Source organism: Vulpes lagopus, chromosome 2 (genome assembly GCF_018345385.1).
Source record: "Vulpes lagopus strain Blue_001 chromosome 2, ASM1834538v1, whole genome shotgun sequence".
Classification (NCBI taxonomy): domain Eukaryota; kingdom Metazoa; phylum Chordata; class Mammalia; order Carnivora; family Canidae; genus Vulpes; species Vulpes lagopus.
In genome coordinates this window covers 164,618,695-164,645,365 of record NC_054825.1, presented here as the reverse complement: position 1 = coordinate 164,645,365, position 26,671 = coordinate 164,618,695, and the positions used below count along the sequence as shown (strand labels likewise).

The following is a 26,671-nucleotide window of genomic DNA, read 5'->3' as shown; positions in this document are numbered from 1 at the left end:
CCGCCGCTGCCTCCCGGAGGACGGTGGGAGTTGTAGTCTCCCGGGTGGGAGGCTACTAGGAAAGGGGTGAAGCAGGGTGAGCCCTCCCGCAGAGCACGATGGGAAACGGCCCGAGCCTTCCCTCGCTCCGGGTGGGCGGGTGTAGCTGCGGGTCCGAGAAGTGACTGGCGGGGAAAGAGGGAGCTACAGGGGAAGACGCTGCGCGAGGCACGGCGGGAAGAGAGGCGGGAGACCGCGCGGGGCATCCCGGGAGCAAGGGCCGGGCCTGGCCTCGGCGCGGAGCATTGTGGGAGGTGGACGCCGCGCCGGGGCGGGTAGGTGAGTGGGGAGGGGCGGGAAGGGTGCACATCTGGGGGAGGGGAGAGGCACAGCTGGGTGGGACAGCGGAGATGGGAGGGCCCGCCACAGGAGGGGCTGGGAGGGCTTGGGGAGGCGGGAGCGGGCTGGGAGGGGTTGCACGAAGGCGGGAGGCGCAGCTGGACGTGGGGGAGCATCCGGGGTGATGAAGCCCATCTGAGGACGAGGGCTTCCATGTCTAGGACCAGAACGCACTTCTGGGGAGTAGATAGCTGCAGATGGGAGGTGGGAGCTACTGCTGGACTGGGGGGCGCGTCTGGGCAGGAGGGGGGCACAGACCAAATTTTGGTGACACTTCTGAGAATTGGCCACAAGTGAATGGAGCACACACCTGTGGGCTAAAAGTACATACTGGATGTGGGGAGGACATCTTGGAGGCAGGGGCTGCAGCTGTATGTGACGACTGATGGGGTCACATCTGGGGCAATAACTGGTTGTCGGAGACACATGCAGGGAGGAGGGAGGCACAGGTGCGTGAAGAATAAAACTGGGGATGAGAGGTCAGTGCCTGGATGTGGGAGCAGATCCAGAGATGGAACATCTTTAGAAGAGGGCACAGATGGGTGTGGGTTAGAGCCAAGTGTAGACACGGCGGGGGGGGGGGGGGGGTGTCACATGAATGGGAGCAACAATAGGTTACAGCCAAGTGTGGAAGATACATCTGGAGGTGGAGAGGAGGTCTTAGCTGGAAGTTGGGAAGAGATTCGAGAGATCCACCATTGAACTTAAGGGTTATATTTTGGGAGAGGAACCCCAACTGTACCGAGGGGCACATCTATAAAGGAGGGGGCCAGAGCTGAAATTAGGGATCAGGATGACAGGCTCCAACTGTCTCAATACTGCAGGCATGGGAGAAGGCCAAAGATGGAATGCAGATTCATATCCACATACTAATGGGGGTGCATCCCATCCTGGGCCCCGCCTGGAAAGAGGCACCAGCACCAAAGAGGCAGGCGGGTAATGAAAGAAGCGGGATACCCCTGGTGGAGATGGGTCTAATATCTACGTTCCCCTCTTCCACTCAGGCGCCCCAGGATGGAGTCCCCACCCAGCACAGCGGGGCAAGAGGAGCAGGAGCTGCGGGAGCGTGCCTTCTTCTCATGGGCCGAGTTCAGCCGCTTCTTCGACGCGTGGTGCCAGCAGCGGCTGGCGCTCTTCTTCGTCAAGAGCTCCATGCACCTGGCGCGCTGCCGCTGGGCCAGCGCGCCCCCACTCTACACGCTCATCGACGTGCTCAAGTACAGCTACGTGCGGCTCGTGTGCAAGGACGTGCGCGCGCCCAGCCGGCCCACCGTGGGGTGCGTGAGCGGTGCCGAGCCCTGCTGGGTCCTGGGGGGAGGGGAAGCGAGGGGTTAGAGAGGCAGAGAGCCCCTGCATCAAGAGACAAGAGAAGGGGAGGGAGAGATGCCCACTAAAACAGCTAAGTACACCTTGCAGGAAGTCCCGGAGAAAGGGGACAGCCAGTGAGCTGGAAGGACATACATAGTAAGTAGCAGGGAGGGCTCCAACAAGACTTCAGTAGGGACTTAATAGAGAGCCAGAGTGAAATGCATACACTGAAGAAAGGCCCCTCCCCTCACCCAAGACAGAAAATTCCAGAAACATGGAGACATGGAGCCAGAGACACCAGCCAGAATCAGAAAAATGGTTGAGAGCCAGGTTTGGGACACATACAAAGAGATGAGAGACAGACTGAGCTGCAGAGAAAGCCACAGGACAGAGAGAGAAAGATCCATCCATTAATTTGGTAAATACAGGGCCAGGTCCTACACGAGGGCTAGAGACAACTTTGCTGGGGAGAAAGGGTGTTGAACAGGATAGACCAATCCCCTGCCCTCCGGGAACTTTCAGACTGGACAGGAAGGCTGACGTTGTATGAACAAGCTCACAAATAAGTTCCCTCCAAGTGGAATGCTACAAGGGGGAATTGAAAAATCCATGAGAGAGATAGGAGATATAGCCAGCTGGCCAACGATGTTTTAATCGACCCCAGTTTTAAACCAGAGCACTCCCATAAAATATTTGGTCTCCAGCTTTTCTTGAAACACGGGAAGAGGCTGAGCCCACATTCTTGCGCGGCAGACGGCCACTGCAATTAGACCAGGCATTGGCACTCAGGTGTGCCCCAGACCCCACCACTCTCTGTTACCTCACACTTAGTCCTGTCACTTCCCTCAGGCTCTGCCTTCCGGCTGCCTGAGACCAGCTCCACCACTTCCAGGGTGGGTGTCTTTGGGCCACAGATATCCCATCTCTGAGTTGGGTTTCTCCTCTCTGAAGTGGGGTTATTGCAGAGCTGTTGGAAGGTTACCATGAGCCCAAGGATGGGAAGGAACTCCCCCCCCCCCCAGTGCCTGGAACATTGGGCAGTTGGGTAAAGAACACATGTTCTAGAAGTCAAGAGCACAGACTTGGGCGCCAGCAGCCTCGCCTCCTGTGATTAGCCAGTGACACTGAGCAAGTGACATCACCTTTCTGGGTCTCAGTTTCCTGACTTGGGAAAACAGAGGAAGGGATGGTACTGATCCATCTCCTAGGTTTTGTGAGGATTCAATGAGCTGATAACATGCAAGTCACCAGAAGAGCATCCAGCACAGAGTGAGTGAGCACTTTGGAACAGCAATTCTCACCATAATTTTTTAAACATTTATTGAGAGATTACTGTTCTTGGTGGTTTACTCACTGCTTACCTAGAAACAGAGACTCAGAGGTCAGGAAGCAGAGCAGCACCAAACACACATCATCACAGAGAAATCTAGAACATTAGAGCTTGTGAGCCACTTAGGCCTAATCTGGAATCTCTTAAAAGAAGCCAATTCAAAGTAACTTATTGAACACCTACTGTGTGCATGCTCTTTGCTAGGCATTTGGAACCCAGAGCTGGCCTCTGCTCTTGAGCAGCGGAGAACCTAATGGAGGAGAAAAAAAAATAAAAAGGAAATTGGAAATAAGGGCTCACAGTTGTGAAGGAGAAGAAGTTAGATGGTGGGAGGGAAGAGGACAAAAGAGAAGTGGTCAGTGCAGCTCCATCTGAGACCTTACAGAGTGCTTCTGGAAGTCTTCCTGGAAAAGGTGACCAGTAAACAGAGACTGGAAGGATTCTCTGTGTTTATACATTTACATATGTATGTATTTGACTTAAACGCATGGCACTTACTATGTCCAGGCACTATCTCCAGTGCTCTGCAATTCTCAGAGGGAGCCAGGAGACAGGAGGGGCAGGACTGGAGATTGACAGGCTGGTGCCCTGACTGGGGAGACAGTGGGATAGTGTCTGGATGGGGACCCCAGGAGTGAGGGTGGTTGGCAAGCTGGTTCAGAGATGATGACTGGGGGCCCCATCATTTCCCAGTCCGTCTGTCCCCCCAGCTGTTCAGACAGCACCTCTCCAGGGTCATAACCCAAGGACAGCCCACAGGCCAGGGTCCTAGGGGGCGTCTAGTGTGTGAGAAAAGACTGCAGATGTGGGCAGAATGGTATCAAAGTCTCGACTTGCAGGGCTGAGTCCAGGGGCCGGGATTTATCTTGGGGGAGCCCTGGCCGTAGGATGATCCCTCCTGTGGCCGTGTCAGGGACAGACTGGAGGAAACAGGCAGGAGGCCAGCGAGGAGCTGGGGCTGAGGGGCCCCGAGAACGCACATCACGGCTTTCTCCCTGGCCACTCTGTCCCCCTATCTCAGACGTTGCCTGGCAACCTCTCCCAAATCGCCACCCTGCCTCTCCCCCCTCCCCAGCCTTCTGCTCTGTGCCCACCCCCCACAGCCTCTCTCAGCACTTCCCACTCTAGAATACACACACCAGCCTTTGAAAATACAAAGAGCTTGGGAACCTGAAAGATCAAGAAGAAATGGCACATGGTGTGCAAAACAGCTCAAAGCGGTGGTACTTTTAGAAGAAAAAAAAATTGAGGAAAATGGGCTGGTTTTTTTTATCAAGTGCTATGTACCAGCCCCTTGTCTAAAGTACTTTGCATAACGTAATCCTCTTCTGTACTCCTCTCAATAAACCTGTGAGGTAGAATTCTTCTTAGCCCCAATTTCCATGTGAGAAAACAAGCACAGAGGTTAAAGGAATTTCCCAAGATTGCCCAGCTTCCCAGAGGGGGAAACTAGGATTGGGACCCACACAGTTTGACCACAAAGCCCATATTTTTGTTGCCTCTCTCTTCCCTCCCCTCCCCCTCATCTATATTTCCATCATGGATTATCAGTATGAGAGTTGAGTGTGGTCCTGGTGCTATGCTGTGTCCATCCGCTTTGTTTCAAGCACCCACTGTGTGCTGGATGAATGTGTTTTAGATGCCAGGGTTTCAGTGGAAAAGCACCCTATTCAGTGAAGAGCATGCGTTACGGATGGGCATCACTCAGATCATCACCCCAGTGTGTGGTGAAATCTGCCCAAGCCTGGGGATGGTCAGCGAAGGCTTCCTGGAGGAGGTGGCGCTGGTTCTGAGTTGTGAAGGAGGAATAGGAGCTAACTAGGTGAAAAGAAGGGAGAAGGATGTTTCACGAAGAAAGAAAAAACTAAGTAGAGTTGGTGGCAGTGGGAATGGGGGAAAAGTGGATGGTCTGAGGAGTTCAGAAGGCATGATAGACAAGACTTGGTGCTGGGTGGCTTGATGTAAGGAGCGGAGTGCCTGGGTGCTGGGGGTTCGTATGTGCAGTGGAATTGTCTTTTCTTAGTAAATACTAAGCGCCTCCCAGGGACCAGGGGCTGTTCTCGGTGCTGGGGATATAGCAGTAAGCAAAACAGACAGTGATCCCTGCCCACGTGGAGTTCACACGTAGAGGTGGGTGGCATTATCCTCCCCAGCTAGCTGTAGAGAAATTGCAAAAATTGCGTGTTGAGGCCACAGTAGACAGTTATTTTAGATCCTGGGACCCCAGAGGGGATGTGCAGTTCTCTGGCAAGATGCACCACTTCACGGAGCTGTGACCTCCCTTGAGTGGGGGCTTGTTCTAGGGACTGAACCACTCAGGCCAAAAGAAGCCAGACCAGAGAGTTTCACAAAAGCCTGTGAGTTATCCAGGGGAAATGTGTCAGATAAGAGCCCCGTGAATGGGCCTTTTTGGTAGATCAAAAATGGGTCGCGCATCGGGAATGTCTTTTAGTTACCTAACACCACTGTGAGGGCTCCACCTTTGTATTTTATTTGTATACTTACAATTTTTCTAATTTTGTGTTATTTTTGTCGCTTCCAATAAGGCCAAAGGTCTTGAGCTTTTTATGTAGACTTTCAAAATCTGGCAGGCTCCTGGTTTTACTTTACCTCTTAATGTATGGAGCAGAAAAGGAATGTGTCAGGGATTTCCTTCTGGTTTAACAAAGGCAGTTCCTAAGTATTTATACTAGAGATTCTTGGGGTGTGTTCTGAAAAGGATCACCCTTCCAGGGGACCATTTGGAAACAATTTGGGAGCATTTTAGAGGATGCTACTGGCATTTACTGCCTGGGAGTCAGGCTTCTTAACTACTTGCCACGCCCTGGACAGTCTATGTTACAAGGGTTGACAAGCTGTGAGGACCTTGGGTGAAATCCACCCTGCAGCTGTTTTTTGTAAATAAAGTTTTATTGGAACACAGCCAGACCCATGCATTGACATAGGATGTATGGCTGTTTGTACAATATAGCAACAGGGTATATTTACTGTCTGTCTTTTTGCAGAAAAAGTATGCCAATCCCTGCTCTATAAACATAAACCTCCTACCAAAAATGCCAATATCATCCCTTATGGAGAAACACGGAACCTCCTTTCAGAAGCAGCTGTCAATTTAAGTATTATCAGCAGGGAAATACACCCCATTTCCCACCCCCACATTCTCTTTCATTTTTTATGATGCTCCTTATAGCTCCCTGAGTGATTTCAGCTAATGGGCCATGCCCTGCTGTTTGAGGGCCATTGTCCTAGACAGGCTCTTTCTCACACACAAACGGATAAGAGAGTTGGCTATCATTGGAGCATTATTTGTAAGAAGGGAGAGCTGGACACACCATGCAGTTGGCAGAGGGGTGCCTGGCTGGCTCAGTCAGTTGAACATGCGACTCTTGATCTCGGGGTGGTGAGTTCGAGCCCCACCTTAGCTATAGAGATAACTTAAAAATAAAATCTTTAAAAAAAAAAAGCAACATACAGTTGGCAGAGTTGGGAGTGGAATAACAGGCAGGAAAAGGACTGAACCAATGTTGAAAAACTAATGAGTGAGAAAGCAAGTTGCAAAAGTATATAGAGAGTGGGGTTAGCTTCCCATTGCTGCCGTAACAAATTATCTCAAACAGGACAGCTTAAAACAATGCAAATGTGTGATCTTGCAGCTCGGAGGGCCACAAGTCCAGCATGGGTCTCCCTGGGCTAAAATCAAGGTGTCTGCAGGGCTGGCTCCTTCTGGAAGCTCTAGGAGAAAATCTATTTCCCTCCTTCTTCCAGCTTCTAGAGGTACCCAATTCCTCAGCTTGCGCCCTCCCCCCAGCTTGCTGTTCCTCATCCAGCAGAGAAGCATCTCTCTCTCTCTCTCTCTCTCTCTCTCTCTCTCTCTCTCTCTTTCTCTCTCTCTCTCTCTCTCTCCCTGACTTTGACTTGCCTCTCTGGCTGCTTGTTTCTGTCTTCCGCTTATAAGGACCCTTGTGAGTACACTGAGCCTACCTGGGTAAACCATCATCATCTCCCCATCTCAAGACCCTTAATTTACACACCTGCAAAGTCCCTTTTGCAATGCACAGTAATGTTTGCGCAGCTCCAGCAACTAGGATGTGATCAGGCTGTTGGTCTGCCTACCATACGCTAGAAAGAAAAGGTTTCCTAAGTAAACTTTTTAAAAGCATATCACACATTTAAAAAAGCACACGCATCGTGTGTATGTAATTCAGTGAATTTCCCCAAAATAAAATGCACATGTAACCAACACCCAGACCAAGGAAATACACGTGCCAGGTACTAAGAAGCACTCCCCGTAGAGTTAGCCACCCGAGGGTAACCACGATCCAGTCTTCTGACAGCAGCGGCTACCTTTGCTTCTTATTGAACTTTTGCTAAACCTGATACACGGTGATTTATCATCTTTTGTGCTGGGCTTTCACACAGCTGATCTGTGAGATCTGTTGATGATGCTGGGGATAGTAGTGGCTTGTGCATTCTTACTATTGGTTAGGATTGTGTGTAAGGATATATCACTTTCCTACTCTACCGTTGGATATTGGGCTGTTTCAAATACTTGGCTAATATGAATAGTGCTGCTGGAACATTCTAGTACATTCTTTTGGCACCCATCTTCAGGCATTTGTCTTGAGTGGAAATACTGGGTCACGGGGAGGCACATGATCAGCGATAGCTGATACTGTCACACAAGTTTCCACAAGTGACTTACATTTAACACTCCCATCGAAGAGAAGTTAAGTGTTGCGCTTGCTCTACCTCTTGGTCTGTGCTCTGTGTTTATTGGGTCATTCTGGCGGTGGTAGACGCATTTGCTGGGGGTTTGCATTTGCATTCGGTAGATAACTGAGGAGTTTGAGCACCTTTCCATGTATACAAAGTTTTAAAACCTAGAAACCTACCACCCACTGTTGATGGGACTGAAAAATATATTCAGGAATGCAAGATACCCAGTTTGGGAAGTGGCTACTTTGGGGGACCCAGGAGGGAGAGGACTTTGTCGGGACAGGGTTCACAGAGGTGTTCAGTTTGCCATTGCTAAATGAGAAGTGGATACAGAAGTCTCTGAAGTATTGTATTTCTTACAGTTCTTTGAGGGAAATAAAATATTCATTCACTTTTGATAGAAATGGGGCAATAGGTGCAGAGGTGTGGTAACACTAGTGCCCGCCACGTTGCAGACAGAAGTTAAGTGTTTCCCATACATCAACTCTTTCAATCCTCACAATAGCCCCACAAGAAAGGCACGATGATGATTATTTCCCTTTCAACATAGGAGGAAACTGAGGCACAGAGACCTGAAGTGACTTGCCCAAGGTCACACCACTGGCAGATTCGGAAGGCCCTCTCTTCTTCTCGATGTTTGCAGCAGTTCTTAATTTTAGAAAATGATAATTAAAAAGGAGAGAGAGAGAAGGAGGACGAGGGCAGAGGGTGTTGTGACGGCGGCGGTGGTCATTCCTCCCGCAGGCCCCCCCAGCCCGGCTGCCCGGCCTTCATCATCGTCAAGCTGAGCCCGCTGCGGGACCGCCTCGTGGTGACAGAGTGCCAGCTGACCCACTCGCACCCGGCCTGCCCGCTGGAGTTCGCCTACTACTTCCGCCCGGGGCACCTGCTGGCCAACGCCTGCCTGCCCGTGCGCACCACCAACAAGATCTCCAAGCAGTTTGTGGCTCCAGCTGACGTGCACCGCCTACTCTCCTACTGCAAGGGCCGCGACCACGGCGTCCTGGACGCCCTGCACGTGCTCGAGGGGCTCTTCCGCACCGACCCCGAGGCCAAGGTGGGGTCTTGGGAGAGGCAGGCAGGGGTGGGGGAGAGCCACACTCCAGCCTCGCGGGTCATTCATTCATTCATTCATTCATCACCCCCCCGTCCATTCACTCCTTCCATCCATTCCCCCGTGCGGTCATTTGGTCATTCACTAAGTGCTGGTAGCAGCTTTGGGGGAGGCAGCAGCCTGCCAGACACACGTGCTCCCTGCCCTCAGGAACCAAAAGAGCTTTCTGCCCCAACCAGGGATTCTGCACCTGTAGGGTCTGGTAGCCCCTGGCCACACGTGGCTATTGAGCATTTGCAATGTGGCCAGTAGGACCGAGGAACGGAATTTTAAATTTTATTTCATTTTAGCTCACTGAAATTTAAGCAGTCACTTCTGGCTGTTGGCTATCTTTGCAGAGGAACCTGCTAGAATTACCTTGCAGTTGTAATGGGAGAAAGCCACAATAGACAGACACACTGTGATACTATGTCAGTTGGGTTGGAGGTAGGAAGAAGAGGCTACAGAAAGTGCCATTGAAAGAAAACCAAACCACACACATAGAAAATGCACAGATGAGAAGAAGTACATGGATGGAGGAATGTTCACAAAATTAAAACAGCCCATCCCTGCCACCCAGATCAAGACTCAGGAGGGAGGGTCGCCTTTGTCACCTAAGGTGACAGAGTGAGGAGTGTCAGGGAGTATAGGGTGCAGATGTGGAGAGGGACAGTTAGTTGTAAGGGTGCTGTTGTATTTTGAGTGGTCAAGGAAGACATCTCTAAGAAAATCTGGTGAAGCAGAGGAGACAGAATGGAGGCAGGGGACCCCCCATCCTTCTTCAGAGGGGCTGGAGTTCCAGGCAGAAGGAATAGCCAGTGGAAAACTAGAGGCTGGAGCATTTCTGCTATTCCTCCAAGAGGGATCTTTGTGCTGCTTTGATCCAACTTCAGAGCTGGGGTGGGGTGGACAAGGAGGAAGGAGGGAAATTAGGTGCCCCCCCACACACCAGCTGTGCTTTTCTCTCATGCATGGAAGAGGTCCCAACTCAGGGTAGTGACGCAGTGTGAACCCACTCTCCAGAATTAAACCCAGAGGACTCCCCTCACCTCCATCTCCTGCTCAGGAATCAGCCGTGACTCAAGCCACCAACCCAAACCCTGTGCTCTATCCACACATAATATCGGTGATAATCTCAGTTAACATTTATCAAGCACTGACGATGTGCCAAGCACTACCTTGTATGCTTTGCATATTATAATTCCTTTAAATCTCACAAGAGCATGTGGAGGAAGGATTTCACCATTCTACCCACCACCCACCCTCGCAATTTTCTAGACAAGGAAACTGAAGCCTGAAGCACAGAGAGGTCAAGTCATTGGCCCAAGGTCACACAGCTACTTAATAATGGAGCTGGACCTCAGACCTACACAGTCTGGATCCAGGGCCATGCTCTTCACTGCTCGCTATTCCCCAGTTTGGAAATGAGGCTTGGGACCCTTCTCATAGTTCTGGCCTCCAGAGGCTTGAGGGTCCCACCCAAAGCAGTTTGTTGCTCTGTACAATGGGGATACATGCCACTGGTTTTCGCTGAGCTATTATAAACAGCCTTGGCTATCTTTCCTGGAAATATGCATGTAGGGTTACCCCTGTGAGAAGCAGCTCACTGACAAATGAAAACCTTCAATGCCGAGGGGTTGTCCTTTTAACTTCCAGGTTGGAGGCTGCCATAGAATCCAGACTAAACCAAGGCTGGCTCCTGGGTCTGTGTTTTAGTCTACCTTATACTGTCAAAGGAAATGAGGAAGAAGTTCTGGAACACCAAGAAACAGACCTGTGAAAGGTTTATTCCTTTTCTTTTTTTTTTAACATTTAACTATTGACTTTTTGAATATGTAACACATTCACATCCTTCTAAATTCTAAAGGTACTAGAGTTGGTGGTGAAAAGTTGCCTTGTCACCTCCTGTCCCCCAAGTCCCCCCCTCAGAAGCCACCAGAGCAGCAGTTCTTCATACATCTTATATATCTTTCTATTCTACAGCTCAGGATGATCCAGGGGACCTTTCTATGATAATAGTAGTGATCTGTTTCTGTGTTGTCCAGGACACTAGCCCCTGGGCTCGTGTGCCCATCGAGCACTTTGCAATGTGGCTAGTATGATGGAGGAACTGGATTTTTTATTTAATTTAATTAATTGCCATTTAAACAGCCCTATGTGGGCTAGTGGCTTCCCATTGAACAGCACTGCCCTGTATGTATACAGATAAGTTTGTGTCTTTAATTTTATTTCTACTGGCTCTCTCCCTACCCCCAGCAAAGTAGCATATTAGACATACTTTCTTGCATCTTGCTTTAGATGTTGGGACTGGTCACATGTCAGCTTCTTTCATTCTTCCTCTGAGGCTGGTCAAATCCCCCTGAGAAAAGCCTGTAACGTCTTGCCTGGCAGGGGTAAAGGCCAGGCTGCCAGCTTCCGGGAACCACATGGGGGAAGAGAGTTGAGGAGCTAGCTTTGGGGCAGCAGGATGCACAGATACCCTCATCAGCTGTACCCATGGTCCCCGAGGCCGGTGGCCCTTGCCGTTCTAGGCTTTTCACAGAATAAATCTCCAGCCACCAGGGAGTGAGAGGAAACTTGACTTGGAGAGGTCTGCTTGCTTCTTAGACAACCATCGACTTGTCTAATTTAACCTCCTCCTGCTGCCTAGCACTCTGCCAATTCCTTTTGAAGATGCTACTGTTGGTCCTCGGCATTTTGCAGTTGCTGGCGCAGGAATCATGGGGCTTAGGATTTGGCTTTTGTTTTGCGGGAGATGGGGAGTGTCTTGTCCATCTGCTTGCTGGCTTCCCAAGTTTGGTTCCTGTTGTCTCCTTTTCTATTGCTCCTGTCTTTAAAAAAGAAATCCTTTTCTATGAAGTTCAGGGAAGATAAAGTTAGAAGATTATGATCAACCTGTCACCTTTACATGGCAATTTCGCGTCGCTCTTTTCAATTATGAGATATAGTGAATGAGTTCTGTATTATTTATTAATCTGCTAAGATAATAATTCTTTGGTTCCAAGACCAGGCTAAGCAACAATCAGATTATTATGCTCTCTGCTTCCCAGCAGTCTCCTGTAGGAGGGATGACTTTGTTTCTGGTTTTGTTTTGGGGTTTTTTGGTTGTGGTTGTGGTTTTGGATTTGGTTTTGTTCCTGTTTTGGAGGGGTCACTTTAAAAAGCCAAATGCCTAGGTCCCCCTGAGTGGAGATGGCCTGCTTGGTCTTGGGAGAGGGTCCCATAAGAGCTAGTGTACCCAAAAGCCACTGCCACAGTTTGTGGGCAAGACTGAGTAGCCACTTCAACCAGGGAGATGTTAAGACCTTTTATAATCTGCCCTGAGGCAGCAGTGTTGGACTGAGGTAGGGTAATCAGCAAGCCAACTGGCTTTCTGGGCAGAGATGGACCTTGCACAGAAATGTTGTAACTCCTGTCATAAGTACACTTTGCTTTCTGAGAAAGGGCAACGTTGATCCACATCCATAAAAGTGTGCCACTTTTAGGAATACTAAAAGGTAAACTGATATAGTCACTGTGGAGGACAATTGGGCAAGATCCATGAAAATGACCACTTTGCCCCTCTCCCATTGCCAGGAATCTGTTGTGCAGACATAGTTACACAGGTGAAGAATGACTTACAAGGTTAATCATTGTGGTTTATGGAAGCAAGAGATTGGATGCAACCAAAACCTCACCAGTAGGGTAATGGTTCCAGAATCCTGGGACATCTATCCCTGGAATACCCCACAACTTTTTTTTTTTTTATTTATTTTTTATTTTTTATTTTTTATTTTTTTTTCCCCACAACTTTTAGACAAGAATGCTAACAACTCTGGCAACTGATCTGAACAGATCTCTGGGGCACATTTTTAGGTTAACAATGGCAACCACCAAAAGCAAGGAGCAAAACAGTGCATAACATGCTGTTTTGTGTATAAAAGGAAGAAAATGAGACCATCTAGGTGGGCTTGCTTGCTTGTGTTCACATAAAGAAACTCTAGAAAGTACCGAGGAGGTGGATGGGCGTAGGAGTAGCAAATGGGACTGGGTGGTTGGAAGATGATAGGAAGAAGACCGTGGCTGTATGGCTTCTATGATTAGACTTTCAGACCCTACGGAGTTTTGCACAAACAGATCATTTTATTTTACTTATTTTTTTTTTTTAAGAGACAGAGAAAGTGTGAGCAGGGGGAAGGGCAGAGAGAGAGGGAGAGAATCTCAAGCAGCCTCCATGCTCAGTGCAGAGCCCCATGTGGGCTCCATCTCACAACCCGGAGATCATGATCTGAGCTGAAATCAAGAGCTGGAGACTCAACCAACTGAGCCACCCAGGCGCCTCTCAAATAGTTCATTTTATTGTATTTATTTATTTTAAAGTTTTTATTTATTTATTCATGAGAGACACAGACAGAAATGCAGAGACATAGGCAGAGGGAGAAGCAGGCTCCCTCCTGGAAGCCCAATGTGGGACTCGATCCCAGGACCCCAGGATCACAGCCCTAGCCAAGGGCAGACACTTAACCACTGAGCCATCCAGGTGCCCGTCAAATAGTTCATTTTAAAAGAGGAGGTGAAAAATAGAGAATAGTCCCAATGCACTATGCTCCCCTGTTTCTCTCTAGAAAAGAACAATTAGGGGGTGAACAATAGAGAATCTTAAGACTGTGTCAGTCAGGAGGGCCCGGGATTCGCTGTCCCAGTGACCAGCCCTCAAACCTCAGTGGCACCAAAGTTTATTTTCTGCTCACACTGCATGCCCGCCACGGGTTGTTGGGAGACATGCTCCTCATCAGAATCCTCCCAACATGGTTAGTGTATCTGTCAGGAAGGACCGTTGGGGCTTCCGCACCCAGGTGACACACCACGGCAGGTCACTTCCATTCATATTTTGTTAGTCAAAGCAAGTACATGACCCTGCCCAACTGCAAAGCAATGGACGGGTGGACTCCTGCCAAGGGCTCGAGACAAGAGAGCCACGATTAATTGGCACATGGTCAAGGGCAACCATAGAGAGGACGGATAGAGGGCTGTCCCACCCACGGTCCCCCAGAGCCCAGTCTGAATCTGGGCTCATGTTTCCCTGATCGTAGTTCCTTGCCCCCCCCCACTTGTCTTAACCCCTCTCTCTTCATGGCTCCCCAGGGGAATATCCTCTGTGCCCTACAGCTTTTGTACCTTAGAGCAGCTATTTTCTGGGTGGTACAGTAACAACTAGAAACTGATTTTATTTGTTTTGTTAGGTGCTAAAAGCTTTAGATACATTCTGGCTGGGCATGCAACAAAGTTACTTCCTTCTGCAAGCCTTAGTTTGTTCATCTGTAGAATGGGGATAAGAAGAGGTACTACCTCATAGGATTGTCAGGGTTGTTGTATGAGGATTAAGTCTGTGTGTGTGTGTGTGTGTGTGTGTGTGTGCGTGTGTGTGTGTGTAAAATATAGTTAAGTAGGAAGCCCTGTGTGTTTAGCTACTATTCTTATTCCCTCAAGTTCTTTTTCAGGACAGTCTGGAGGATAGTACTTTTCTGATCATGTGAAAACAAGATTGTGCTCACACGTAGGAGGAGGTGTGGATGAAAAGTATTTAGCGGTGCTGTTTCTGATATTCACATTTGTGGAATCCACTCTGTGCTGATGCATCCCAGTGCCCCCGATCTATGTGTCTGAGGTAATACCTACCCTCACGTGAGCCCTCATAGCTGCCTACCACATGCCCTTAGAATCAGGCCCGTGGCATCACTCTCATGAAGGCCAAGAGGGTATAGTGGTCAGGAGTGCAGACTCTAGGCTCAAGTGGCCTTGGGTTCAAATTCCAGCTCTGTTGCTTACTACCTGTGGGACCCTGGGTAAGTGAAAGAACCCATCTGTGCCTCAGTTTTGCCATCTGAGAAATGGGAATAGTCATAAGAGTCCCTGTTTGCAGGATTGTTGTGGAAATTGAAAGAGCTAATGGCCTTGGCAAGGAAAAACCACTTCCTGTTTGGTCTGTGTTCTCCTGAGCTCTCCATGTGCCTGGAATCATCACGTGTACATTTATTCATCTTGGGTTTGCAGGCTGCTTCTTCCTACTCTAAGAAGCCCTTTGGGCCACCCTCAATTCCTGAACCGGCACTTGGCACACACAGCAGACTTGTTCAGTAAATATTTGGTAGAAAAGTTCATTCATTTACGTATCCCCCACTTTCAACAAATGCCACCCCTCGGTGTCACCTACACATCTCCCTCTGCTCCTTGCTTCCCCCCCCCCCCAACCATTCTGAGTAATCGAGGCTCTGATCCCACCCCACTATCTGTTAGCTCCACGGCTTTGGCCAACTCACTCCCCTGGTGTAGCTGGGGGCCCTCGGACTGGCCTCAGTTTCAGGGCTCACAGAACTCAGCAAAGCTGTTATACCCTCAGCTGTGGCTTATTACAGCAGCAGGACAGAATAAAATCAGCAAAGGGAAGAGGCGTATGGGGTGGAGTCCAAAAGAGACCAGGCTCGAGCTTCCAGCTGTCCTCCGAGTGGAGTTGTGCGGACACAGTTTAGTTCTGCCAGCAACGATGTGTTAACAGGCACAGAGTCTTGCCAACCAAGCAAGCTCATCTGAGCCCTGGTGTGCAGCAATTTCACTGGGGTTTGGTCACATGGACACGTCTGACTGCCTGAGTGGCTGACCTAAGTCTCCAGCCCCTCTGGAGGTCAAGCTGATACTGTGTGACCCCCACCATAGATCACCTTGTTAGCATAGACTGTCTCAAGTGGCCCAAGGCCCTCAGACACTCTTATCAGGCAGGACATTCCTATGTCCCAGCATCTGGGCAAGAGCCAGAACTTCCTTTGGAATATGCAGTTTGGACCCCCAGGTGGGTAGAATTCATTCTTCTCTACACACCTGGAATATCTTTAAGGAAAATGATGGTGCCCTCTCGGCAATGGCTGTCACTCACTTGGAGGGCCTCACGCCAACCTTAGCCCCCTTAGCATGCCCTCCACACTCAGGTAATGATAATAACGGCTGACAATAAATCGTGACCTCATACCACTTTGAGGGCTTTGTGCGAATCAGCCCATTTAATCCTCATAGTGATTTTGTAAGGTCAGGGAGATGGACTCCACCTTTGTAGATGCGAAAGGCTGATGCACAGAGAAGTTTAGACACTTTCCCAATGCACACAACCAGTGTGTAAACTCACACAGCTGGTAAGAGGAAGCACCTGGATTTGAATCCCACAGTCTGTGCAGGAAAAGCTTCCATAGCCTCTTTAAAAAGAAAACCTGAGTTCAGAAATCAAAGATCCCTTGAAGGATGGGAGCCAGCTTCTAACTCATCGAGTGCTTGCTTGCCTTCTCTGGAAAAATCTCAAGGCAAATACATTTCGCTGTATTTTCTTTTCTTACTCCTGACTCCCCAGAAGAAACAGACATGATCTCAAGACTATAGGAACATGTCACTCCTTTTTAACAACTGTTATGACAACTTTTACCTTTGCACTAATTTCTACACTCACGTTGACAGACCCTTCTGTGATGGTGCAAATGTCCTGTATCTGCAGCATTCAGGAGAGCAACCACTAGCCTAGGACTCATGGGACCGATGAACCGAATTTTTATAGGTTGTCAAGTATTAATTTAAATGTAAATAGCTACATGTGGCTAAGGCTACGGGCTTAGAGCCCTTCTAGATTGAAACATTTGCAGAGATAAATCGATCGTAAAGTAATTATAAATGTACAAATTCATGACGGTTGAAAAAAATCGTAGTGGGGTAATAACTAATCCAGCAGAAAGTTTTCCAGGCTTTTTCATAAAATTTGGTGAATTCTAATACTAGTTAAGATGCTGAATATAGGATTTCTGGGTTGGGAAAGCAATCTCCTTGTTCTTTATGGACTCTACTAGACCTCTTTTTTTTTTTTTTTATCAGAGTTTTTTATTTCTCCTTGAAAGCTGAGAATGACGCAGTGTTTTTTTTATTTTTTTTAAAGATTTATTTATTCATTTTATAGAGAAAGAGTGCTTGAAAAAGCGCAAGTGAGGGAAGGGGCAAAGGGAGAGAGAGAAAATCTCCAGCAAACTCCCTAAGTGGAGAGACCCACACGGGACTTGATCTCATGACCCTGAGATCATGAGCTGAGCCAAAATCAAGAGTCCGATGGTTAACTGACTGAGCCACCCAGGTGCCCTGATGCAGTGCTTTTTAACCATCTGATAGGAGGAGGTTGGACGATAGCAGCGCGGTTTGTGGTGAGATCCGTGCTTTCTTGATTCAGATCCTGGTTCTGCAGCTGTGGGTCAGCACTGACAGGGACCAGCAGAAGGAGTCCGATTACTGCCTGCCTGCCCCATTCAGTGGCTTTTTTTTTAAAGGTTTATTTATTTATTCATGAAAGACACACAGAGAGAGGCAGGCTCCCCATGGGGAGCCCAGTGCGGGACTTGATCCCCACCCCATCACGACCTGACCCAAAGGCAGATGCTCAACCACTGAGCCACCCAGGCATCCCATTCAGTGGCTTTCGTGCATGATGATGCTAGAGTGGCTGAGGCCAAGAAGAAAGAGAGGGACAGATGAGGTCCAAGGACCTGATCACCCAGTCCACAGCATGGTGTGAACTCTGGGTGGTACTTGAAGTGGGATGTGAAGTCCCGGGAAAGGAAAGGTTTTCGAGCAGGGGAGGGAGTGAGCTGATCAGAAGTTTTAAAAATGAAACAGAGATGGGGCTGGTTGGGGGGCAGTGAGAATCAAGTGCGGCTTTGGGCTGCCAATCTCCAGGGACACTGGAGATGTCCAGTGGGCCATGTTCCTGCAGAGGCAGTTCAATAGATGGACCTAGAGCCTGGAGATACAGAACTAGGAGTTATCAGCTGAGAGATGAGGAAGGCCATGTGACCAGATGAGATCACCTTGGCAGAGTCTAGAGACAGGAAGGAGGAGAAGAGGAGCCAGGGGGTGCTCTGCAGCTCAGCAACATTTAGAAGTGGAGCAGGGGTGGAGGAAGGCTGAGACAGGCAGAGGAGACCACACGGGGGATGCCTGCGAGGAAGGAGGACAGCCAGGAGTTTTGAGGATGATAGGAGCCAAGAGTGATTTGTGTTCCAGAAAAGGGTCAGGGTCCCAGTCCTCAGTGCTGCTGAAAGACAAGTCAGACAGAAATAATAGTGGGATTAGATACGCACCAAGCTTTGGACACAAATGATCTCATTTTAGCCTCTCCATGACCTTATTCAATAGACATTACCTCAATTTTGCACCCAGGCAAAGTGAGACTCAGTGCAGGGTCCCACAGCTAGTAAGAGACAAAGCGAGGATTTAAAACCAGACTCTTCCCTGAACTCTAGAGACGTGGCCAGAGGATATTGCTGCACATTTACGCATGCCTTCATTCGGAATGTATGGAGCTGTCGCTGTGGGCGCCATTCAAAACATTAGGAAAGCAAAACACAACATCCCTAACCTTGTGATGCTTCCCTGTTAGGACAGGCAATAAGCAAACCAGCAAGTAAAGATGTGACATGCTTCGGGGTGGTTGAATGCTATGGCCAATCACGGCTAGAGGGAGCTGGGGTTATTTGCTTGGAAGGGATGGTCAGAGCAGACCTTTATGAGGACATGATCTCTGAGCAGGGGTGATAATTGCTGTAATTATGAACACTTTGAGAGCACTTACTTTTGGTTGAACGAATATTGTAGAATATTAATGTATTTTTGTGCCAGAGCAGTATTCAACAATGCTTTAATTCATTTCATCCTCACAGAGATACTCTTCATTTTGCAAATGAGATGGAGGTCAGGGAAGTCTTGGGAAGCCACACCGCCAGGAAGCGGGGGTGGGGGTGGGGGCTCCAGGGTCTCAGCCCAGGCAGTCTGGCTCGGGGCCCTAATGTGGACCTGACCCTCCAAGCAGGAAGGAACAAATTTCCAGTTCCCAGAAGGAGAAGTTAGGGGAACAAGGAGAGTAAGGACGAAACTGAGGCTCAGGTTAAGTCACCAGGTTCGGAAGTGGTGGGGCCGGGACTCAAACCTAGACGACCGGGTTTCTAAGTCTATGGATTTAGTGCTAGACGGGGCTCTCAAACTGAGCATGCGTGGGAATCCCCTGGAGGGGTTGTCAAGGCGCCCACTGTGGGGCCCTCAGAGCTTCTGACTTGGCAGGGGGGCCTAAGAATATGCATTTCTGTCAAGATCCCAGCAGGTGACACTGCTGCTCGAAGGCCTACACTTCTAAGACGCTGTAGACTGCCTCTGGGCGCAGGAGGAACCTAACCTAACCCAGTTCCCGGCCTACCCTGAGGCTCAGAGAGGCTGTCTCGGGTGCAGAAATCGCACAGCTACTAGGCGGCGGTGCAGGCTCTCAGACCCGGGCAGTCGGCCTCCAGAGGTCGCGTTTTTAACCATTTCACACACACCCCCTCCGGCACTGCCTCCTGCCGGTCGGAAGAATAAATGGCCGCACGCAGGAATGAATGGATTCCCATTGCCCCCGGTGGGGGGTGCGGGGGACCCGAGATCCCGGAGCCGCCGGCGTCCCCCGACCTGTTTCCCTGCCCCCCCCCGCCCGCAGGTGAAGCTGGTGTTCGTGGAGGACCAGGCGGTGGTGGAGACGGTGTTCTTCCTGACGTCGCGCACGCGGGCGCTGCTGCGGCGCTTCCCGCGGATGCTCCTGGTGGACCGGCTGCCCGGGCTGCAGGGCGCGCTGGACCTGCTGGCGGTGCTGTGCGTGGACGGAGCGGGCCGCGCGCGCCAGGCCGCCTGCTGCGTGGCGCGCCCGGGCACGCCGAGCCTGCTGCGCTTCGCCCTGGCCTCGCTGCTGCAGAGTGCGCCCGACGTCAAGGGCCGCGTGCGCTGCCTGACCGCCGGGCCCGAGGTGGCGGCGCAGCTGCCCGCCGTGCGCCAGCTGCTGCCGGGCGCGCGCGTGCAGATCTGCCGCGCGCAGGGCCTCGAGACGCTCTTCAGCAAGGCGCAGGAGCTGGGCGGCGCCGGCCGCGAGGACCCGGGCCTGTGGCCGCGCCTGTGCCGCCTGGCAGGCGCGTCGTCGCCCGCCGCCTACTCCGATGCGCTGGCCGAGCTGCGCGCGCACGGCCCGGCCGCCTTCGTCGACTACTTTGAGCGCAACTGGGCCCCGCGCCGCGACATGTGGGTGCGCTTCCGAGCCTTCGAGGCGGCCCGGGACCTGGACGCGTGCGCCCTGGTGCGCGGCCACCGCCGGCGCCTGCTGCGCCGCCTGAGCCCCTCGCGCAGCGTGGCGCAGTGCCTCCGCGATCTGGTGGCCATGCAGTGGGCTGATGCGGCAGGGGAGGCGGCGCCCGAGGGCGCGGACAGTGGGGGGCCGTGGCCGGAGGGCGAGCCCGGGAGGGGAGCCCACGTGGAGAAGGAGAGGGGGAAGGGCCTGCAGAGCGGGGACTGGGGAGGAGCCCCCAAAGAAGGAAGTATATGGAGAGGCGCCCAGCTGGAGAAGGAGTGGCCCCGAGGTTTGGAGGCCAGAGACCGGGGAGGGGCGCAGTTAGAGAGTGAGATGGGGAGAGGGTTGCAGATCCAAGATTGGAGAGAGGTCCAGGTGGAGAACCAGAAAGTGAGAGGGCTAGAAGGGAGTGTCTGGAGAGGGTCCCCGTTGGAGAACGAGCAGTGGAGAGGGCCAGAGATCAGAGATTGGAGGGGGGCCCCGCTGGAAGATGAGAAGGATTGGGGACCCGAAGGCTATGTGCGGAGAGGCGCCCGGTTGGAGGACTACGGGCTGAGCGGATTGGAAGGGTATTCCTGGAGGACCGCCCAGCTAGAAGAGCAAAGGATCAGGGTGCTGGAGACCACAGACTGGAAGGGAACCCAGCTTGACTCTGAGAGGGCCCGGAGTCTTGAGGGGAGCACCTGGAAGGGGGCCCAGCTGCATGATGAGAAGGCGCGTGGACTGAAAGCCAGAGAGTGGAACGGGCCCCAGTTGGAAGCCGAGAAGGGAAGGGGGCTGGAGGTCAGGAACTGGAGGGGGCGCCATTTGGAGCTGGTCCCTGAGAATGGAGACCAAAGGGAGCCCCAGTGGGGAGATGAGAGGCCGAGAGCTCCAGAGATGGGAGAAGAGAGAGGAGTGCGGTTGGGGGTCAAAAGAAGAGGGGACCTGGAGGATGTAGTGCTGGTCCAGCTGGGGGACACAAGGATGGCAGGCCTGGAGAATGGAGAGGGAGCCCCACCTGCAGGCCCCAAGAGCGGAGGACGACAGGGGGTGGAGTGTGGGGGCACCGGAGGGAGGTGTCTCGGGCTGGGGAATGGGGTCACGTGCAGCACCCCCGTGGGGACTGCACTTGAGGGGGACCCAGAATGGGCAGGGACAAGGAGAGCACACCTGGCCCCCGGGGAGGGCCCGCAGGAGGGAGGTGAGGAAGATGGCCAGAGGGAACCGAAGAGGCTTTGCTGCCCCTCGGCAGAGGAGGAGGTGGACTGGGAGCCCCTGGCCAAGTTCCGGGCGGCCTGCGGGCCAGAGCTAGCAGAACTGGTGGCCGAGGAGCTGGCCTTTGCCAGGCGGCACGGTACCCGGGGTTTCCACTGGACTGGGGCTGGGTTTGCCCTTAAGGATGGCACCTCGGACTTCTTCCTGGACAGGGCTCTGACACGCTGCAGCTGCTCCATCCACGCCGCCCGACGTCTGCCCTGCCGTCACCTCTTCGCAGCGCGCCTCCTCACCGGGGCAGCCTTGTTCCACATGGACCTGCTCAGGGACTGCTGGGGGAGAGCCCCAGAGCCCTGACCCTTCAGGCCCCTGCCTGCCACCCTCCGCTGCGAGGGCAGGAGGGCATTCTTCGATCCCAAAGATAATAGGGCTGAGGCCAAGGAGGCCACCCCAGTCCCTCTGGCCACCTCCTGTGTCATCCAGAGACCTCACCTTGGCCGTTTGCCTCTCTGGGTCCGCAGGGAGGCTGACAGCGGTCTCCGAGGTCCTGGAGCCACAGTGTGGAAGATGGTGGTGGCCAGGATGGCTTCTGAGGGCTTCCCTCAGGAGAGGAAATGTGTGATGAGACGGGGGTAGACAGGGTCAGACCGGGGCAGAAGGAAGGATGGGACAAGGCTGAGGGAGGGGGGAGACAGCAGGCTATGGGGAGAGCCCAGGCAGGAGCAGATGGTCAGTCCAGAGAGTACAGGGGCAAAGGAGAAAAGCAAAGGGGAATGTAGGAGGACAAATGAGGGTGGAGGGGTGGGGGTGGAGAGAAACTGACGGGGACAAGCGGAGAAGAGAGGATAAGAGGAGAGGCAGAAATAGGGGAAAAGCAGAGGGAGGCAGGGGAGAAGGAGGCCAGGGGTGGAGGACAGAAAAAAAAAAAAAAAAGACACACAGAAAGAAAAGGTATGGGAGAGGGGGAGAGAAGGAACAACAGGGAGTGATTTGAGAGTCCCCAAAGCCTGGAGCTTTGGATCCCCTTGGCCTTCTGGTTGGTCATTTCCAGAAAAGACTAAATGAGAAAGGGCGTCTCGGGGGATGGGTCAGAGGCTCCGGACTATTGTACTTCAAGATTGGAATAAAACAGTATTATTTTGGTTTCTGCACTGAGTTCCTGGCTTCTGGGGTGGGGGGAGGGGGGAAGTCCAGACCAGGAGAGAAATTGAGTGGTCCGACGTTCCTTCTTCCATTCTATCAACAAGACCTCCTGGGGCCAGATGGAATGGAGGGGCCCAAAATAAATCCACCCTCCCACCCCCTGCCACTGCTTCAGCTCAGCAGTCCTCCTCCCTTGTGTCCACATCGACCAGTATGCTAGGGTGGCAACTTGCCAACATCCGTGGATTTTGGCAAATCAGTCCAGTCAGTCCAGTCTCAGCCACTGTGGCCAAGAATGGTTTAAGAATGGCTGTGTGACCCAATCCAGGCCAATGGGTCTGCTCAGGGTGGGAGACTTCTAAACCTTCTCTCAATCCCAAGAAGCCCCGGAATGAAAATGGTCAGGCTTAGACCTGATTGGGAGCATCTTGGTGGAGCGTGAGAATGCAGCCAGTGCTGGCAGTGACAGAGCCAAGAGATGCCCTCTATGATCACCCCCAACACCCCCAGGAGGTGGGCATGGTGCCCATTTTCCTGCTGTGGAAATTAAGTTGGAGAGATTCAGTGACTTGCCAAAGGACACGTAACAGCCCTCCCCAACCCAAACATTCACCCCTGCACGACCATCCATCCCTTGAGAGAGCGTGGCAGGGGGAGACGGAGAGAGAATCTTAAGCAGCCCTACACGGGACTTGATCTCACGACTCTGACATCATAACCTGAGCTGAAATCAAGAGTTGGGCGCTTAACGAACTGAGCCACACAGGCGCCCCATTATATGTCCCTAAACTTCCAATCGCAGCGAGTATGGATGGTGTCATACACGACTGGCTTCCGTCCCGCGCTGTCCTAGCGCTTGCTGAGGCTCCCCATCTCTGAACCTTAGTGTCTTCGCGTGGAAAATGGGGATAATAGCAACTCCCCAAGGCCGGCTGCAGAATTGAAAATAATGTGCTTATACTGTCTGGTGCACGCGAAGCGCATCGATAATTGGTTATTATATAACTGTTTTCTTTTTGAAAGACTGAAGATGTAGGTTGACGTTTGGTGTTGCTGCAGGGGGAGGGTCTCCCAGTAATAGTCAGCCCGGATCCACATCAGGATAAAGAAAAGCCGGGCCACCGCAAATGTGCGGCGCATGCGCATTGGGGTGGTAGGAAGCGCCGCTGCCGGGAGATCCGCGGTGAACCGAGACTCCCGGGAACCGGGGGGCACCAGGCGGGAAGGGTGAAGATCGCAGCCCTAATTGGGCGGGGGCAGCGACAGGGAGGTGGCAGAGTCTGGGGAGACACTGGTCGGATCTGAAAGGCACCAAGGGAGCCAGCGGTCCCGTCCGTCCCTAGGAGAAGAGGGACTCCCTTTCCGCCCCCCCCCACCGTCGGTAATGGTCTCGCCCGACTCCCGTTCCCTTCTGCCACTCCGGGACGCACCAAGTTTCCAGCAGAGGGGTGGGGGGATTGGGCCTGGGGACGACAGGTCCGTTTCGGCGGGCGGGACCATTGTCGCGGAGATCCGGGGGTAAATGCTGCGGGAGAGGGCGGGATAAAGGGGTCCAAATGATTGGAAGAGGGGAGGCCTTCTGGAAACCCTAGTTTGAAGGGCAGGGCGGAGGAGCTCAGTCGAGCAAAGAAGGCGGGGCCTCTGGATAGGCTAGTCCTCCGGGTCAAGAGGCGGGAGGTAGGGGTGGGCGGGACCGTTGAGAGTCGGGTGACGGGGATGGAATTGGGTGGGAGAGGCCACCGTTTGTATGGGGGAGATTAGGGCAGGCTTGGGGGTGACCTCTGCGTGTCTGAGTAAGGAGGGTCCGGGTGAGTGTGTGCGCCTGGAGCAGGTTTGAACTGCGCCTTGAAGCAGGAGTGGGAGTCTGACTGAGGCTGAGAAAGGTTATTTCTATACGGATGGAGGAACAACAGGTGCTAGTGCTAACTGGCGGAAGAGTTAAGGACCTACTCAGAAGGAGAGGCTGCCATTGGAATGTAAGGACCACAGGCAAATACATGGAGAGTTACACTGGAGAATGTGCAGGGGGCATAGCAAGGGGGGCTGATGCGAGAGACGGGACAAGATCAGCCCTGGGTGAAGAATGGGTCCCGTGTGGGAGTTGGACTAGAGTGGGGAGACTGGAGGCAAGGAGGCCAGAAAGGAGGCTGGAGTGAGATTCAGAGGGAGAAGAGATCTGAGCTGGGGCAGGGGCCCTGGGGACACAGGGGAGGATACAAGGCAGAAAGAAAACGCAAGAGGAGTGGGGTTGAGGGATGGGGTTTGGGGACTGACAAGTGGGGGAGGGGCGGTGAGGAGGAGGGGGAAGGGAGGGATGAGAACCTCCCTGGGGACCTGGGCAGGTACTGAGTGAACCATGAGGCTGTCCATGGATGAAGACCCTTGGAGGAGGACTGGGTTTGCAGGAAGACTCCAAGAGCAGTGAACATGTCATGCTTGTGAGGGGCCAGCAGGCTCTGGAGGGAGATGCTGGTGCTGCCAGGTGGTTGAGCTACCTGGCGAGAGGGAACTGAAATGAGGAAGGCAACTGTTCAGTTCCAGAGGCTGTTCTGTGAAAGGCTTCGAAGGCCAGGTTTGGGAGGTCGGGTTTTCTCCTGGGAGAGTTGGGGAGCCATGGGAGGAACGTGAGTGGGAAAGGGGCAGGGACAGCACTGGGGGATAGAGAGACTCCTCTAGGGCCCCATGGAAGATGCACTGAAGACAAGACACAGGAGGTGGGGAGGCCAGGGAGGAGGCTGGGCAAGGACATGCACCAGGTGGGTTCAGCACTGAGGGGATGGAGAGGACAGGCATAGTTGGTGGTGGAGGATGTGGGAATATCTGTCCCCCTCAACCCCCTGGGAAGGTCTTGGAAAAAGATAAGCCTGCCCCCATGCCTAGGGCGGGGGGAGCTCTGGGATATCCTCTAACCCCAGCTCTCAAGGCAGACCGTCTAGGCTCAGGTCCCAGCTCTGCCTCTCACGCCTTGTGACACTGGCAAACTTACTTAATCATTCTGTGCCTCATTTTCATCTTCTATCAAATGGGTAATAATCCTGCTTCCCCCAGTAGGTTGCACTGAGGGAGAAATGGGTTCTTGTATGAGAAGCACTTAGAGCAGCCCCTGAAACTATACCCCAGTTACCCGTTAATTAACATCGCCAGCAACATCTCTGCTCACCTTGGCCTGGTGCTGTCACAGTGTTCCGGTTTTTTATGTACCGACAGCTCCATGACCTACACCAGTCTCTAGAAAGACCGGCCCAGGGACACCTGGGTGGCTCAGAGGTTGAGCGTCTGGGGTTCTTTGTCTTCATTAGGGTTTAGGGGAGGGGCAAGCAGATCATCATGAATTTCTCTCCCAAAAGGCAGTGTTCTTCCGGTCAGTCCTCCTGAAATTGGGAGGTGGGAATGTTGTGGCAGAGATTCTGCTGAACTTGTGCTCTTAGGGAGGCCACGCCAGGACCAGGAGACCTGACCGGACTGCTGGTGATTCTTCAACCTTACACTGGGAGGTTGATGTTGGGTTTTTTTCCTTCTCAGTTCTGGGTCTTGATAATCAGTTCTGGGAAAACAGCGCCTAGTTACATCCCATTATGTAGATGAGCTAAGTGAGGATTGTGGAGATTGGAACCATGTAAGGTGTTTTGATGTGTGATTGTGTTTTGGTGTGTGATTGAACCAGAATTCAGATCTTTAGACACCAGACCCATACCCATGATATCAGCCTGGTAAATGTGAATTCTTATCTTCAGGCCTCCAGAGGGTCCTTGAAGACATGGAATCTATCCATCCTAGAGAGATCCTAGGGGACTGAGGTCCAGGGGGAGGACAGAGGTCATGGGGACTAGGATGGGCACAGTGGGCTCCTGCATTCAGGGATGGAGGGATGGGAGGGGAGAGAGTGATAGATGTATTCAGTCAATCTCATCCAGTGAATAAGACTGAACTTTACGATCGGGTTGACTTAGTATTAACCCAAGCTCTGCTGTTTATAGCCGTAACCTTAGACAAGTTACTCGGCTTCTTTGTATCTCAGTTTTAGAATCCATTGAATGGGGATAGCATTAGCACTAATGACATCAGCGCATTTAACCCGGGCAGGGTAGTTTTTATTACCGCTATACTATGTTTTACTGGATTTAGAGAAGTGAACTAATTTGCTCCAGTCCACAAAGTTAGTGAGTAGAGCATCATGCTTCTCACATAGGCACTGGGTAAATATTAGAAACCATTGGGGCACTGGTATGGATGCTCTGTACTGTTGAGCTTGATCTAGCATAATCAGGTAATGACGAATCCATTTATAGAGGTATTGACACCGAAAGGAAGGGAGTGTGATCCTCTTCCGCTTGGATCACTCTTGATTTCTGACTTCCATTCT

General features: G+C 52.0%; 1 protein-coding gene across 5 annotated transcripts; it reads left to right on the top strand.

Moving 5' to 3' along the window:
- Positions 1-209: 209 nt before the first annotated feature.
- ZSWIM9 (zinc finger SWIM-type containing 9) lies at positions 210-22,308 on the top strand. 5 transcript variants are annotated; one of them, XM_041744719.1, is made up of 4 exons: positions 210-314; positions 1,383-1,655; positions 8,477-8,789; positions 19,351-22,308. In XM_041744719.1, exons 2-4 carry the CDS (start codon positions 1,393-1,395, stop codon positions 21,520-21,522), a joined length of 2,748 nt encoding a protein of 915 aa, XP_041600653.1. In that variant the 5' UTR covers positions 210-314; positions 1,383-1,392; the 3' UTR covers positions 21,523-22,308. The 5 variants fall into 5 exon arrangements, with proteins under 5 accessions (XP_041600653.1, XP_041600656.1, XP_041600654.1 ...); XM_041744720.1 differs by having other exon boundaries at positions 216-318; XM_041744721.1 differs by lacking the exon at positions 210-314 and adding an exon at positions 413-582.
- Positions 22,309-26,671: the final 4,363 nt, after the last annotated feature.

Coding starts and splice junctions, on each gene's coding strand:
- ZSWIM9 (XM_041744719.1), top strand. CDS start 1,393: ATGGAGTCCCCACCCAGCACAGCGGGGCAAGAGGAGCAGGAGCTGCGG. Junction 1,656..8,476: donor CCCAGCCGGCCCACCGTGGG/GTGCGTGAGCGG, acceptor TTCCTCCCGCAG/GCCCCCCCAGCCCGGCTGCC. Junction 8,790..19,350: donor GCACCGACCCCGAGGCCAAG/GTGGGGTCTTGG, acceptor CCCCGCCCGCAG/GTGAAGCTGGTGTTCGTGGA.